Raw genomic sequence first — 15,921 nt, 5'->3', positions numbered from 1 at the left:
GTATTACCTAGCTTGGTCATGTTTGTTTTTGTTTTTCTTGTTTTTTTTCTTTTTTTAATCTTATTTGTTTCACTGGGCCTGAATAAATTTTTGTTGTTTCTCTACAGTGATTACAGTGATACAGTTCCTAAAATATTTTAAATCCTGGTTGCATCTTGGCAATATGTGTTGTTGCCTCCCAAGTGGGATTCTTTGGGTATGCTAAGTCTGATTTTATTATTATAGAACGAATCACATTAATATCTAGCTATCTCTTGTACACCCATGAGTATTTCCTTGAAACACGTAATTCTAAGCTCTCTGTTACAACTCTTTCTGCCTGGCTACTGCCCACAGCAAAGCAGTCCAGATCCCAGAGCTCAAATCTGGATGTTTTAGTGTTCACCTGTCAGTCAATTATGTAACAGAAATTTGCTGGGGACCTACATTTAGTCACCTTGGAACCTACTATACTAAGGGTTGTGAGAAATGCAAACCAGAGGCATCATCCTGTCACTGAAGGAACTTAGGGTATCATCATTGGAAAGGCATCTTCCTAAGACTAAAACTTTTACTTCTTTGTTTTAATTAAACAAGTACATTTATTTAAGAACTACTTGTTTTGATCACTTCCTTGTTACCTTGCTGGTGAGGGAGAGATTCCTGCCCTGGGTTATAGAGATGGCTGAACATAGGACACCTGACCCTGGACAGGTGAGTTTCACAATAGCTTACTGGTCACATACACTCAGCCTGAAGAGGGAGGACACTGCATGCCAGGCAGGGTTACACAGTGGTTGCACTATTGACAGAGTGAATAAGAGGGACTGTGGGAGGCAGGCTTTATAGTAATAATAGGGTGCGGTGACTATCATTTCTCAAGGGAGGATGCGATTGGCTTGTTTGAATAATTCCAAGGGCTGGCAGGGATCTGAAACCCACCAGTCAAGGATAAGTAGGCACTGTGTCTAGTCCCATGATTAGGACAGTAGTTTGGCTAGCGGACCTCACTCACAGAGCAAAATGGAGAGGGGAACTTGCAATTAGGTCATCTGAGGCCCTCCCAGGCACACATATCAGGGCACACATAATGTTGGTCCTTAATTTCAGGCCCAATACCACACTACTGTAGAGAAGACTTTGAAGTAAGTGCTGTGGAAAACTTAAGCACTTGTTATAAGTAGCACTTGCCCTTAGGAAGTGTGCAGTCAAGCAGGAGATTTGTAAGTCTGATCAGTGTGAAAATATGTCTCAGTATAAATGCAGGAAAGGCACAAAGGCCCACAGAACTCCGAAGCACAGGAGTCCCCTCTGCCTGTGGGAATCTTGGAAGGCCAGGTAGGAAAGGGTATAAAATCTCAGCTGAATCTTAAGAAATGATTGTGATTTGGGGCACCTGGGTGGCTCAGTCTGTTGAGCATGACTTCGGCTCAGGTCATGATCTCACGGTTCGTGGGTTTGAGCCCCACATTGGGCTTTGTGCTGACAGCTCAGAGCCTGGAGCCTGCTTCAGATTCTGTGTCTCCCTTTCTCTCTGCTCCTCCCCTGCTCATACTCTGTCTCTCTCCCTCTCTCAAAAATAAATAAACATTAAAAAAATTTTTTTAATAAAAAAAAAGAAATGATTATGATTTTAGCAGGTGAAGAGAGGAGGACAGTGAGCAGGTAAGGGACTAGCAAGACCAAAGGTAGAGAGGTAACTAAACAAAGGCCACATTCTGAAATTTTCAGTAGTCTAGTAGAGCACAGAACACACAGAAGGAAGTAGCTGGAAGAAAAAAAAGGAGGGTCAGCTTGTGAAGAGACTTGAAGTAATTTATACCTTATTTTTTGGCAGCGGGGAGCCAGAGAGGGCTTCTGCGCTGGGAACAGAGCAGTCAGAGCTGCTCACGTTTGTTCTGTGGGTTTGTGTTTGATGTCTGGAATCGGAAGAAAGGCTAAGGTTAAGGCAGTTGGGGACAGCAGCACAGGTGAGAAGTAAAAAGGTCCTGAATCAGGACAACAGAAATGCAAATAGCAAGTAAGTGACAGACACAAAAGGAAGGAAGACCGGATTGACAATATTTGAAGAGGGAGAGGTGAGAACACTAATGTTCGGAGTCAGGGCAACTGACTCAAACCATTTAGTGTGCAATATAGGACATGTGATGCCACAGGGCAGCACATAATTACTTTTTTCCCTGACCTATTTGGAAATTAATTTACCGGAGGGCCTCATATTTATTAGAAGTTTTACACCTCCTGAGCACTGGAAAAATGGAGAAGACCCTGACGAAACAGTGTTTTTCCCCCTCAGTGGTTAGGCTGTTATATTTTGAGCTATGACATGTACTTGCTTAACATAAAGCTTCCATTCATCCGAAAATGGAAGTTGGCTTTATTAGATTCCCGGCAGAATGGCAGTCCTCATGGACAGAAGGTGACTGTTTGAGATGGGGACTGTCCCCCCTTGTGAGGCATTGCCACAACCCTGCTGTTAACAGACACCATTGCAGGAGATGCTTAAATTTTTAAATGATTCAGTCCAGTTTTCACTGAGGGTTGACCACATGCATGGTAGGAAAATCTGTGTGCAAGATAGAATCCATGCCTCCAAGAGCTCACACCAGTGAAGCGACTATTTAGTTTATCAGATTCTCCCTCCCCCTCCTCCTCCACCTCCTCCATGTTAAGTACTTTGCCAAGAACCCACAAGGTCAGTGGTGCCAGGAGCAAAATGGGTGTCAGTTTAGACTAGTTTGCTGTCACTTAGAACACTTCACATAATTACTCACTGCATCATTCCCCACCTAGATGTTTGGGAGGAACGAAGATGTCCCAGAACTCTTCAGTACAAGAACTAGTAGTGAAATTGTTAATTACGTTTCCTGTAAAGTGCAGGTTTCAAGTCTATGAAAACACACACAAGATGTAGAAAACCATAGTCTGTATATTACAACGGTAGACTCAGGTGGATCAAAAATACGATCTTTAAATATCTGATGATCCACTACCTAGAAGCATGTGTATGGCTCAGGGAGAGCAATTTAGAACAAATTCTAAACTACAAACAAATTTCCTTTTAATATGTCACCCATCCAGAGCCTTGTCTCGGAGTTGGTGTGTTCTCTCTCCATGAAAGCATTTAAGCGTAAGCTAACCAGCTGTTTAGAAAGAAATTATGAAGGGAATTCAAGGAACTTTTAGGTGGGTTAGACCAGACTTTTAATGTCTTTCCCAAACCTGAGAGTCTATGCTTCTTAGGTACAAAGTATCGGTAGGAAATCATGCAATCTATGCCTGTTGGGCCCAGGGGTCATGCTCTGTCTCAGCATTCTTATGACATCTTCTGCATACCTTTGTTTTGTCTGCTTTCTTGTACTCACATGCATATATTTTGTCTTCTTGGTGAGATGCTCTGGAGCCACAACCCACGTATAACCCAAAACGTCTGGTACAGTGATTTATTCATAGAAGGCACTGCAAAAATATTTGTGGAGTAGACTAACGAATATACAAATACACTAATAGATATGCAAATATGAGAATCCTTGATTTTCCTTCCACAACCTGCTTTTCTCTATATGTATGTACCTTATTTTGGTTCCTGGCAGCATCCATTGCCCATTTGCTCAAGCCAAAAACCTGGTCATCTTTCTCTTTCTATCAAACCCCACGTTCTATCCACCAGCAGCAGACCTTGCTCTACTTTTGAGCTATGTCATATTTCAATGACTTCTGACCACCTCTAACACTATCGCTAATCTGGACAGGGGTCAGTAAACTGTGGCCTTGTGGGCCAAATCTAGCCTGTGGCCTGTTTTTGTAAATAAAGTTTTAATAAAACATCGTCACACCCATTTTATTTACATGTTGCCACTTGCCGCTTTCAGGGCTAAAATTGCTGAGTGGACGGGAGAAGTGTAATGGGGACCACGTGGCCCACAAAGTCTAACATACTTAATACCTGGCCTTTTAAAGAAAAAGTTTGCTGACAGGGGTCATCAGGTTTTCTACCACATACTCTTTTTTTGTTGTTTTTGTTTTTGCAACCCTTTAAAAATGTAGAAACTCTTATTAGCTCACTGGGTCTCCAATACAGGCCATGAGCAGGATTTGAGCAACAGGCTCTACTTTGCCAATGCTGTTCTAAACAAATGATCTTTTTAAAGCAAACATCAAATCACGTGACTCTCTGTTAAAAATCTACAAAGACCTCCCATTACACTTAAAATCCAAATGTCTTAGTATGGCCTGGACAGCCCTTGGGATCCAATACTGCTTACCTCTCTGGCTTTATCTCATATCATATGCTTCATCTCACTACCTTAGTTCTGTCCACTCTTGCCTCTGGCAGGACCTCAAACTTGCCAAGTGTGCTCCTGCCTCAGGGCCTTTGCACTCATCATTTGTCTGCCAAGAATACTTATACACAGATCTTAGGATTTGCTTTTCTCATTTAGGTCAGAGGGTTTTACTTGACTATCCCACTAAAATAGCTCCCAGTCAGTCCCCTAGTCATTGTTGATTTCTTTACTTTGCATGATTTCTTCAGAACACTAATGGGAAACTAAATTATTTATTCTTTGTTTACTTGACTAGTATCTTTCTACTCCATTAGAATATAATCACTCTGAGGACAGGCACTTTGTGTATGTGGCTAATGGCTACATTGCCAGCTCCTACTGGTACCCAGCACTTGGTAGGTATTTAATAAATATTTGTTGAATGGATGATTGACTAGTTATGTATAGTGAATATTCTTTCCCTTTGTCAAGTGATTAGGTTCCTGGAATAAGAATTTACATGAGTTCCCACCCCCTTTGAAGATACTGTTTCCTGGTGTTTTCTACATCTGCTGTTCATATGTATCTCCAACAGCCAATGGGCATCTTTTCCATCCTTGAAGAGGAATGTATGTTTCCTCAGGCTACAGATGTGACTTTCAAGACCAAACTTTTTGACAACCATTTTGGGAAGTCGGTTCATTTTCAGAAGCCCAAGCCTGATAATAAGAGATATGAAGCTCACTTTGAACTTGTCCATTATGCAGGAGTGGTAAGTTACTTCTAGACCCTCAGCCCTGAATTTTCCTGACTCAGGCTCAAATGCATTCAGTCAAAATCCCTAGATAATATATAAGTAAAATTTAGATTAAATGAAGAGATGAACAACAGCAACAAAAAAATCTCCGTTCCAGAAAAAAAGTTGGTGTAGCCTTTTAGCATTTAGGAAATGAAATCCCCATACTATAATAGTATTCCATGTGCACAAAGGTTAGAAATCTCAAAATAGACCCTGTCATCCCAGCTCAAAGTAAGACAGCTTCAGAAAGTCATGGAGATCATCAAAGTCATGGGTTTTTTCATATTTGTCCTTCCTTTTAACTTAACATTGTGTGAATGAGTGATTTCAACTGATCTTTTTATTGAAGTTTTTTAATTTTTTTATTCTCTCATAGAGACATATTCACTGTAAAGTAATGGCCTCCAAACTATGGCCAACAAAGGTTTCCAATGACTCTCGCTGCCTCTCCTCATTTCCCTACTGGTGTGTGTTGCCCCTTTTTTTCTGCTTTTCTGCTTATGGTCAGTGATTCCGGATGGAACAGAAAGATAATTGATGAAGGATAAAATAATACTTCAGCCTGAAAGTGACCTGCCAAGTGTACATAAATGTGCTTGTAATTGTCTTCTTTCAAATCCTTGAATATTAATTATAATGATATTTACAGTAAAATATCATTATAATTGCTAATTTTTTTGAATGTTCAGTGTGTGTCAGAGACAACTGGATTTTTTTCATCTATTCTTGCCTAGGAAGGAGAGCTGATGTGAATTGTTTCTACTGGAAATACAATTTAATTCTTTCTCCCTTTCCTTCCCTAGCTGTCTCTCTCCCTTCCCTCCCCTTCTCTTCCTTTCTTTCTACAATGTAAATGGTAAAGCCTAAGAATCTCTTCGGGTTGCACAATGGAACTCCTGGAGTATTATTCAGTACTGTTACCTCAAACTAATTTAAAGTTAAAGGACCCATACAATTTATGATTTTTTTTAAAGGAATGCACAGGTTGCTATGTTAATTTATGCACTCTCTTCTTTTGTTACCTGGACTGCATGCCTTTCCAAAGGTGCCTTATAACATTAGTGGCTGGCTTGAAAAGAACAAAGACCTTCTTAATGAAACAGTGGTGGCTGTATTTCAGAAGTCATCAAATAGACTGCTGGCAAACCTTTTTGAAAATCACATGAGTACTGACAGTGGTGAGTTGAACAATCTTCCCTAATTTTTTAGCTTTAGAATGGAACCCATGGCTGCCTCAGCACTTATAAAAATCCTTGCTTCTTTCCTGTGATATCTGTGTCTGCTCCCTGTGGTCTGAGTCATCCCCTCTTATTAGCCTTTCTGTCCTCAGGCTGGTGGTTCTTCAGGGAAATGGTGCTTTAAGATGGATGTATTTCAAGGAAGCTGCTCTACTCTGCTTTTATCTTCTACTCAACCCAGCTGCAAAGAGGGAGCAGCAAACCATATTTTGATAAATGATTTTGGGGAAATAACAAGCCTCTTTAATCTATATTCCCCAAATATCTTGGATTTCTCCTTCACAGTGCTTTTATATTATAGTAATTTGGGATTATTATAAGCTTCATGAGGGCAGGGATTAGGTCTGATTTATTTAATTGTAGCCTCAAGCGTGTAGCAAATGCCTGTTTAGCAGACACTCCATAAATATTTATTGGCCAACAAATAACTAATCTTGTTTAGTACTTTGTAATTTACAAAGCACTTTTATATATATTATCTTACTCAGTCCATGCCATGACACTTTCAGATACAGACAGAGGAAAATGTCTTCTTACCTTATAGAAACAAGTACAGAAGAGTCAAGGAGAATCCCCAATTTCACAAATCTACTGTTAAAAGATAAACTAAAGCATGTTACAGTTTTTGAGCATTTATTTGAACACAAATTAATTCAAATGGGGTTGTGTCAAACCCTCAGTGTTTAAGACTTTTCCACCAGCAGGAGCTCAGGGAGATACTTTATGGAGAAAACATAGAAGCAAAGTAAGGAAGTTATTGACTGGTTGTAGTTTAAAGCCTAGTTGACTGTGATTGGTTGTCCTTAGCAGTTTGATTTTAGGGCATGTACAAGCTTAGATTATGTCTTGCTAATATAGGCCACTACAGAGTCTGAGCCACATCAGTGTAATGGCCCCTTGTTTAGTTAACTTGACACTAGTAAATTCAAAGCCAAGGTAGGAAGCAGAACTTCTGCTTCCTGGCCTGGTGCCTATACCACTCTCACTGTCTTCCAGAAACAAAACAGAGAGATGTACAGGCTACATGTATTTAGGACCTAATTCAGACTTTTGCACAATGATACAAAGGATTTGAAGATACTGAGCCCACATTGCTAACATCAGCCACACAACTGGATTAATGCTAGCTACAGAGGGAAACTCTCCATGATTCATAGCAAAAGTCACAGATTGGAAGGCCCCGAGCAGAGCCTTGCCTTCACATGGTTTGTTTGGTCCACATGGGTTAAAAAAAAAAAAAATCAGAAGTTGCCATGTACACAGTTGGGTTTCCTTTTGTCTTCAAAAAGTGGAAAACATGGGAAAAGAGAAAAACTGGCCAGCCTAGATTCAGATACCCTTGTGGCAATGGGTGAGGTGTATCAGCTCTTCTTTAAGGGATGTGTGCTCTCATTCCCTAACCTCACTGCCCTGCTGTCTCACACCCAACTTCAAGTTAATTCCTGGCCCCATCAGGCTGATTTGGGACTCCTGATTGACACAGTCAAGAAATGGAGAGAGAATTTGGCACTTCCTGGCTTCATCAGCACATGATGACATAATTCAGGAGTGAGCCTGAAATCCTGTTGGCCTGCCTTGAGAAGAGGTTGAGAAATGAAAGCTATTGTATTTGGACCCTGATAATCTTCAGGCAGCACATTTGCCTGATTCTAATGGTTTCTAAAGTGCCCCTGAGCAGTCAGTTAGTGACTCCTAAGCTTACAGCTCCCAAATGGGTCATTCTCTGAACATAAGAGATCAGGCAGCGGTTCAGGCAGAGAATCAGAGAGGAAATCATCTTCTAACTCTTCAGAGCATGTGCTGTGTCCTTTGGAAGTAGAAAAGAAGAACTATCTAGAATGTCTTTTTTGGGGTGATTTTTCAAGAACCTCCTGAAAATACTTGCCTGCATGTTTCTTATTCATCCAAACGTTAAATTACCCATAATAACCATCCTTTCTTCTGGGGACTCCAAGTACTTTAAACCAAAGTTGTAATTTAAAAAAAATATATTAATAATGGAAGGTAGTAGTATTCTCTTTTCATAGATGGAGAAACTAGTGTACAAAGAAGTCAAGTGATTCATTTGGAGGGCCTGGGACATGTCAGTAGGACATTAGTGATTAGGTTTTAGGACATCTGCTCCAGCACAGGTACTACTCAGGCACAGGGAAGATTTTGTTTTTCATGTTGGCAGCTGGCCCATTTTTTCCAGATTGCCTAGGGATTTTGTGCTTGTTGTTGCTGTACATCTTTGTGAGTTAGCACTACACAAATGTTTGTAAAACAATTTGGCTTAGCATAGATTCTTTTGCTACAAGAAAATGGAAATAGATGGTTTTTTATAAATTATAAAAGTGATGCATGGTGTTGCCAAAAACACAGACTATATGGAAAAATAAAAAGAGAAATGTAAAAGTTATCTATAATTTCATCTAGAGTGGTAGCAATTGCTAACATTTTGGCCTACACTCCTCCCAATATTTTTTATGTATATAGTCACTAATAATACAACTACACTGAAAACCATGTATAGATACCGAGGATCATAACACGCAAACTGTAACCTACTTTTTCTCTTAAAATAACTCCTAGAAATCCTTCTATGCCAGTAATATGGATCCACATCATCATTTTAAAAGGTCACAGTGTTTCATTGTATACGCACACACACACTCTCTCATAATTTAATCAGTCAATCCATTGATAGACATTTGTTGATAATTTAATTTTCTGCTTTTTTTTTTTGCTGTAACTAAACAATGCTGCAGCAAGTTTCTTCACACAGTTGCCTATTTCCTTAAGGAAGAGCACTAGAAATAGACATTTGTGTTGAGACAAATATTTCTAAAGCTTTTGATAGATGTTGCCATATTGCTTCTAGAACTTGACGAATTTATACTTTCATCAACAGGGTATGGTAATGTGACAAGAAAAGAGCTTTTTAAATGCTTTCTTCTTCTTTTTTTAGCTCTACAGTTTGGGGAGAAGAAACGCAAGAAAGGAGTTTCATTCCAAATGGTTGCATCTCTGCATAAAGTAATTTTTAATTACATCTATTCATATATTAACTACTTCACAACCCGCATATATTATTATTTATTTGAAATTTCACATCTTCAAATGAGGGCAAAGCATTTGAAGTTAGCTGAGTTGGAATAGTTGAAGTCTATCTTGATATAAATGGTTTTTCCATGGACACTGTTGGTGCCCCACCTAGGTCCCCTTTATCAGCCCTGCACCCATCTTCCAGCTGATAAGAATGTCAGCTCATAACAACTTACAGGTGCCAGGATTGCCACTGTCAAATGAGAAGCTAACCTATGTCCTTACTCACCCCTGTAGACTCTGGCCCCTTTCTTGCCTCAAGGTAGGGACTGAGTGTGGTACAATTGGTGCATTTACGCTCAGAGCTCATTCAGGGATCACTTTCGACTTTGAATCCATATCATTGCTTTTTTCTTCCCCTATCCTACCCTAGTTCTCAAATAAACCCTTCAAACCAGAATCCCCAACTCAGATTCTACTTCCAGAGAATCTGACCTAAGAAGAATTTGCATACTGAAAACTTGAAAAACAGTTTATGTGTTCAAGTCATTTTATTGCCCAGTCATAAATTATTGCTATCAAATTCAAAACAGGTAGATCTGATTCACAACAGAACTGTATCTGTCAGATAAATATTGGCTTGTCATAGGAAAGAAATAATGTATGGTTTGGTAAGCAGGGAAAATGTTGAATTCATTATTTTATTGTTGATATGCATCTTGGCTTTACGATTAAGTTGATGGACTTGGAGACAATTGTGAGGTAGATTGGTGTTTTTAGTGATTTGCAAAGTGATTTTGTGTTTGTTATGGTCTCTATTTAAGGAAAACCTAAATAAATTGATGACTAAGCTGAAATCAACAGCGCCTCATTTTGTGAGATGCATAAATCCCAATGTGAACAAAATGCCAGGTAAGAACTAGACTTCTTTGTAATCCGTACTGGGGAATACATTTGATTCAAGCTATGTTGAATGTCTTTTTTAAAAAAATTACTGGTCCCTTTTATATAAGAGTAGATTTCTGGGGCGCCTGGGTGGCGCAGTCGGTTGGGCGTCCGACCTCAGCCAGGTCACGATCTCGCGGTCTGTGAGTTCGAGCCCCGCGTCAGGCTCTGGGCTGATGGCTCGGAGCCTGGAGCCTGTTTCTGATTCTGTGTCTCCCTCTCTCTCTGCCCCTCCCCCGTTCATGTTCTGTCTCTCTCTGTCCCAAAAATAAATAAAAAAAACGTTGAAAAAAAAATTAAAAAAAAAGAGTAGATTTCTGATAGAAAAATGAAAGTAAGTTAAAAGCGAGGTCTTCAGAACTTCCTTAAGATTGCTTTTGAATTGAGATTCAAGTGGACATACAGAAGGATTTCACGAATCCGACCCAACTGGGTAACATTAGAATGCTTGATATTAGCGTTGAAATTCCTCCTTGAATTTCACACTAAAACCTGGATGAGCTTCTATGCCATTGCCTATGAGGGCAAAGTATAATAAAAGGAATTATATAATCACTGGAGGAATTAAGGTAGATATTTAGGCATAAAGGAGATTATTTGATCTGAATTATCTAAATTGACCATAAAGACAGTTCCTAAATCCATTTCTAATTGTTAAGAACTCCCTCCAGTCTTCCTCGCCAATACTAATATCTTCGTTCTCCCTACAGCACCCATCTCTTTAGCTATGTCTTCTGAGGCATGGGCAGTTTTTTTTTTTTTAATGTTTCTTCCCCTGCCCCAGTTTTATTGAGATATAATTGACATATAGCACTACAGTATAAATTTAAGGTGTACAGCACAATGATTTGGCTTACATATATTGTGAAATGTTTACCAAGTTTAGTTAACATTCGTCACCTCATATAGATATTTTTTTCCTTGTGATAAAAATTCTTAAAATTGATTCTGTTAACTTTACTCTTTTGACACTTAACTTTTCAAATATACCATATAGCAGCGTTAATTGTATTCATCATGTTGTATGTTACATCCCTAGTACTTATTTATCTTATGACTGGAAGTTAGTGCCTTAGGACCACCTTCGTCCAATTTCCCCTTCCTCACCCACCCCCTGTTTCTGGCAACCACAAATCTAATCTCTTTTCCTATGAGTTTGGGTTTGTTTGCTTTTAGATTTCACATATAAGTGAGATCACACAGTATTTATATTTCTTTGCCTGACTTATTTCACTTAGTATAATGCCTTCAGTGTCCTTCCATGTTGTTGCATATGGCAGGACTTTCTCCTTTTTTATGGCTGAATAATATTCCATTGTGTATACATGTATATATGTATGTATGTGCAAGCACACACACACACACACACACACACACACACACACACACACCCCTCACCTTCTTTATCCATTCTTCCATCTCTGAACACTTAGGTTGTTTCCGTATCTTGGTTATTGTAGTGGATGCTTTTTGATGAAAGGACAGCAGTAGGTGGGTGGTGGTAAATTATTTGTTTGTGTATTTAATTGCCCAAACAAAGTTTTTACCATTATTAACTACATGGATTGCTTTCCTCACATAATGGGTTTGAAGATTCTCAGACTTCTTTTTGGAATTACAGGCTCCTATATAACTTGGTCAGAGGCTGTCAGCTCAAAGTTATATGTGTGATACACACTTAAGTCTTCAGAGCACTAATCACCTTTGGAATATGTAGCCAGCCAGATGCTGCTGATTCTAATTTCTGAGGTTCTGTAGTATCTTGCATTTTTATTAACCTCCTGTAATTAAGACCCTAATCTTGACAGCCTGTGACCTATTTTGGGAAAGTGTGATACTAAACAATGATACTGCAGTTTGGGTTTTTGCAACACAAACACTTCATGTTCATTGACTCTGTATGTTTTTGTCTCATTGTTTCTTATCAGCTGGGTTTCTGAATGCATCTAGGGACACTGCTTCCATTTGGCAAGAAATCTAATTAGCTGCCTCTATTTTGGAGCAATTCTGTTACCTATTAGAGTTGTCTCCCATAGAGTCAGCTCTGATTTTAGCAGTTATTTTCTTTTTTTTTTTTAAGTTATAAGACAAAGTCATAAGAAAAGCTTTGTGATCTAATCAAGACAGTTTTTCATATGTGCTTAAAGAGAATAGCATGATTGACCTTTTGGGGTCATAGAGGTCCACTTGTTCCCCTTCTTACAGATCATCTGTTTCTATCTATGAAAGGAATTAGAGTACAGGAAGATGAATATATGGCTTAGAGTTTATTTCTGTGACTTTGGACATAAACAGAGAATCATCTGATTTCCATTTTTCTTACAATACTTTCATAGCCCTTTGTGTTAAGAGGAACACTACTTGGCTTCTTCCTGAAGACTCCTTGGAAGGCTCCTTGGAAGGTTTATCTAAGGCTTCTCTCAGAGATTGCTGCTGCAGCTCTAGTAGGGTTTCATCTGATAAACGTGGAAGTGATAGGAAGATGCTTATGCTATAGAATAAAACTTAGGTGCTCTCAAGATAGTGAGGAGAGAATGCAGGCTGGCATGTGCTCAAGTCTTTCATAAATAGTAAACAATTTTGTGGCTGTGCTCATCTTCTCCTTTCTTTGTATTCCCCTTCTTGTAATCCCTTTTCCTTCCTACTTGGAGGTGGCAGTTGCCTTTTGTGTTCTTATACTCCTTTCTGGCTGGTTCTGGCCAGAGAATGGATATAATGCCAGCTATTTACAATTCTAGCAAAAATGTATTCTTTTTTGCCTTCTAGGTGTATTTGCTTATAAAACTTGACAAACTGTGAGTTAAAAGGTTCATTCTGTGTTAAAGGAATTTTGAGTAAATCCTATTTGGAGTAAATCCTATTTGGAGACTCTTGCATGAAAGGATGGGTACTGTGAGTGTCCTCAGGCTGGGGAGTGAGTGAATGCCTACTACCTATTATGTAAAGAGCACAAAATTCAAACATTTTTAAAATCTCAAGATGCAGCAATTAGGACAAAATCTTGAGTAATAATCTTTTTTGGACACAGACTAAGCGCGGCCCTTCTTCTTCAGGTGTATTGGACCCTTACTTGGTTCTGCAGCAGCTGCGTTGTAATGGTGTCTTAGAAGGGATCAGGATATGCTGTGAAGGTTTTCCGAACCAACTGTTGTATGCTGATTTTAAACAAAGGTAAAGATATACATCCTAGGACCCAAGGAACCTAAGGCATTCTGCTTTCCTCTCTTTCTGAGTGTTTAGGCATGCATTGTTTGTTTGGTTGATGTCCTCCAGACTACAGATCGATGTGTTTTGGTGGTGGTGAGATATATGACGACAGAGTTCCATTATTACTTCCCCTTAAATCCAACATCCATGTAGCTGTAATATCCTTAAATCTCTATTAACGGATAATAGACCTACATATAGAAGAAATATATACAGAAGAAAGACATGGAGGCTGAATTGAATTTCTGAAATGTTGTATGTACTTAATCGTAGCTGCCTTCCAAGTAGGCTGTTGCTTTACTAGCAAGCCTGTGAAAGAAAGGAAGCCAGCAGGGTGTGTGGCAGGCCGCATGAGAGGCATTTTTGCTTTCTATTTCCTGAATTCCGAAAGTGTAAATTATAGGTCATCAAACAAATTTGAGCCAAGTATGGTAGAGTAGAAAGAGTACCTCTCTCAGAATTAAGAGGCGTATTTCTAGTTCTCTGCCAGCTCACCATTAGGGTGAAGAAATCTTGGAAGAGACATTTAATGTCTCTGCTTTTCAGTTTTCTTACCTGTACAATAGAGATACTTAAGCCTGGCTCTTTCTCTCCCTTTGACACTCAATCTCTCCTTCCATCTGTAACTGAGCAGAGAATCAAATGATGTTGTGTCTAAAGTACTATAAAAATACACACTATTATGCCAAAGTAAGGTTTTATTGCTTGTATCCTCATTATTTTTTCCAGGAGTTTTCCAAAAGTTGAACATATTGATAGGAGAGGTACAAGTCTGTACCTTCTTTACCTCACTTGTCCAAATTATTCTTCGTTTGAATCATATGACCTCTCTGATCCCAGGACTTATTCTTTATCTATTTTAAATTAGGTACTGCATCCTGAACCCCAGGGCCTTTCCAAAGAGTAGGTTTGTGAGCAGCAGAAAAGCCACTGAAGAATTACTTGCCTCATTGGAGATAGACCATATCCAGTATCGCTTTGGAATCACTAAGGTAACAGAAAACTAGGAAGAATGCATTTGGAGAAGAGTGGGAGGAAAGAGTGTGTATCTTAAAATAAAATACCCATGAAAGTGCAATGATAAGGCATTCTACAGTTCTTGTGACCGCAAATAACACAAATAGAGCTTGGTTGAAAGTGGAAACTTCAACGCTGTTTGGGAGAAAACTCAATGTTTCTTAAACCTCAGTCTTGAGTACATTTGCATTTTTATAATTATTCATTTAAGTAAGTTTGGGCCAAGATATAAATATTGAATTAACCTCGCTGTGCTAGAAAATGTGCATCGACATCAGAGCTAGAAGAAGGTAAATCAGCTTATTGGAATGAACTGCTTGTATGTGTGTGAATTGGTTTATTCACAAGTACTCTTTTAGGGAATTAATTCTAGGAGACTATATGAGTAATTAAAAATGTTTAAGTCCCTGGGTGGATCAGTCAGCTAAGCGTTTGACTCTTGATTTCGGCTCAGGTCTTGGTCTTAGGATTGTGAGATGGAGCCCCACGCTAGGCTCTGTGCTGAGTGTGGAGCCTGCTTAAGAATCTCCCTCTCCCTCTCTCTCTCTCTCTACCCCTCCACAACTCACTTTCTCTCTCTCTCTCTCTCTCTAAAAAAATAAAATAAAATAATGTTAAGATCAACCCCACTATCTAAAAAAATTAATCCAAAATTAAGTCCCTTAAATGTAGTTTACTAAATTCTGTCTCATGTTAGATGATTTTGGAATAACCCACATATTATGGGAAACTTCTAATAGATTTGGTTTTAGTTGATGGTCAACATCAAGTTATTCCTAATGACATCCATAGAAGGACCAAATTGTTAGAAGGAGAATTGGAAGGTCTAGGGTAAAGAGCTCACAGAAAAAGAACTCCATTAGGACATGATTATAAAATGTTAGTCGACTCCCATCTTTTGAGTTCTTGAGAGTCTGTTTCTGGTGTTTGTTGTTTCTGCTGATTTCCACTACTGGTCTCTTGCTTCCTTGTGTGCTTAGTTATTTTTGCTGTATACTACTCATCTAGACTAGGACTAGCATGAGTAAAAAGAGCCTCCTAAAGCACAAAATTTGAGAAGCACTCACTATTAAGGTTATGTAAGTACTGACTTATACAACCTTAAAAGTGAGAGCTTCCTTAAAATTGTGCCTGACACCTCACTCACCTCATCTTGGCCATTACTAATAATTCTTGAAAAAGTGTATGTGGACTCATTAATATTGAAGACAAAGTGAATTCTCTGGAGCAGAGATCAAAAACTTTGGCGTAAGGTCCATCTACATGGACTATTTTTTATATGTTAAAATGGTTTGAGCAATCCCTATCAAAATAACACCAGCATTCTTCACAGAGCTAGAACAAACAATCCTAAAATTTGTATGGAACCAGAAAAGACCCTGAATAGCCAAAGTAATCTTGAAAAAGAAAACCAAAGCTGGAGGCATCACAATTCCAGACTTCA

General features: G+C 38.9%; 1 protein-coding gene across 1 annotated transcript in view; it reads left to right on the top strand.

The window, feature by feature from the left end:
* The window catches only part of MYH15 (myosin heavy chain 15), a 151,515-nt gene that overhangs the window by 45,871 nt on the left and 89,723 nt on the right, over positions 1-15,921 (top strand). Inside the window, exons 16-21 of the mRNA XM_007098585.3 lie at positions 4,840-5,016; positions 6,089-6,221; positions 9,232-9,299; positions 10,133-10,220; positions 13,307-13,424; positions 14,329-14,452. Of these exons, the coding sequence (XP_007098647.2) occupies positions 4,840-5,016; positions 6,089-6,221; positions 9,232-9,299; positions 10,133-10,220; positions 13,307-13,424; positions 14,329-14,452 (708 nt within the window). The remainder of the gene's footprint in view (positions 1-4,839; positions 5,017-6,088; positions 6,222-9,231; positions 9,300-10,132; positions 10,221-13,306; positions 13,425-14,328; positions 14,453-15,921) is intronic.

This window comes from Panthera tigris, chromosome C2 (genome assembly GCF_018350195.1).
Source record: "Panthera tigris isolate Pti1 chromosome C2, P.tigris_Pti1_mat1.1, whole genome shotgun sequence".
Taxonomy (NCBI): domain Eukaryota; kingdom Metazoa; phylum Chordata; class Mammalia; order Carnivora; family Felidae; genus Panthera; species Panthera tigris.
The sequence above is the reverse complement of the archived record's forward strand: the minus strand, read 5'-3'. Positions and strand labels throughout refer to the sequence as shown.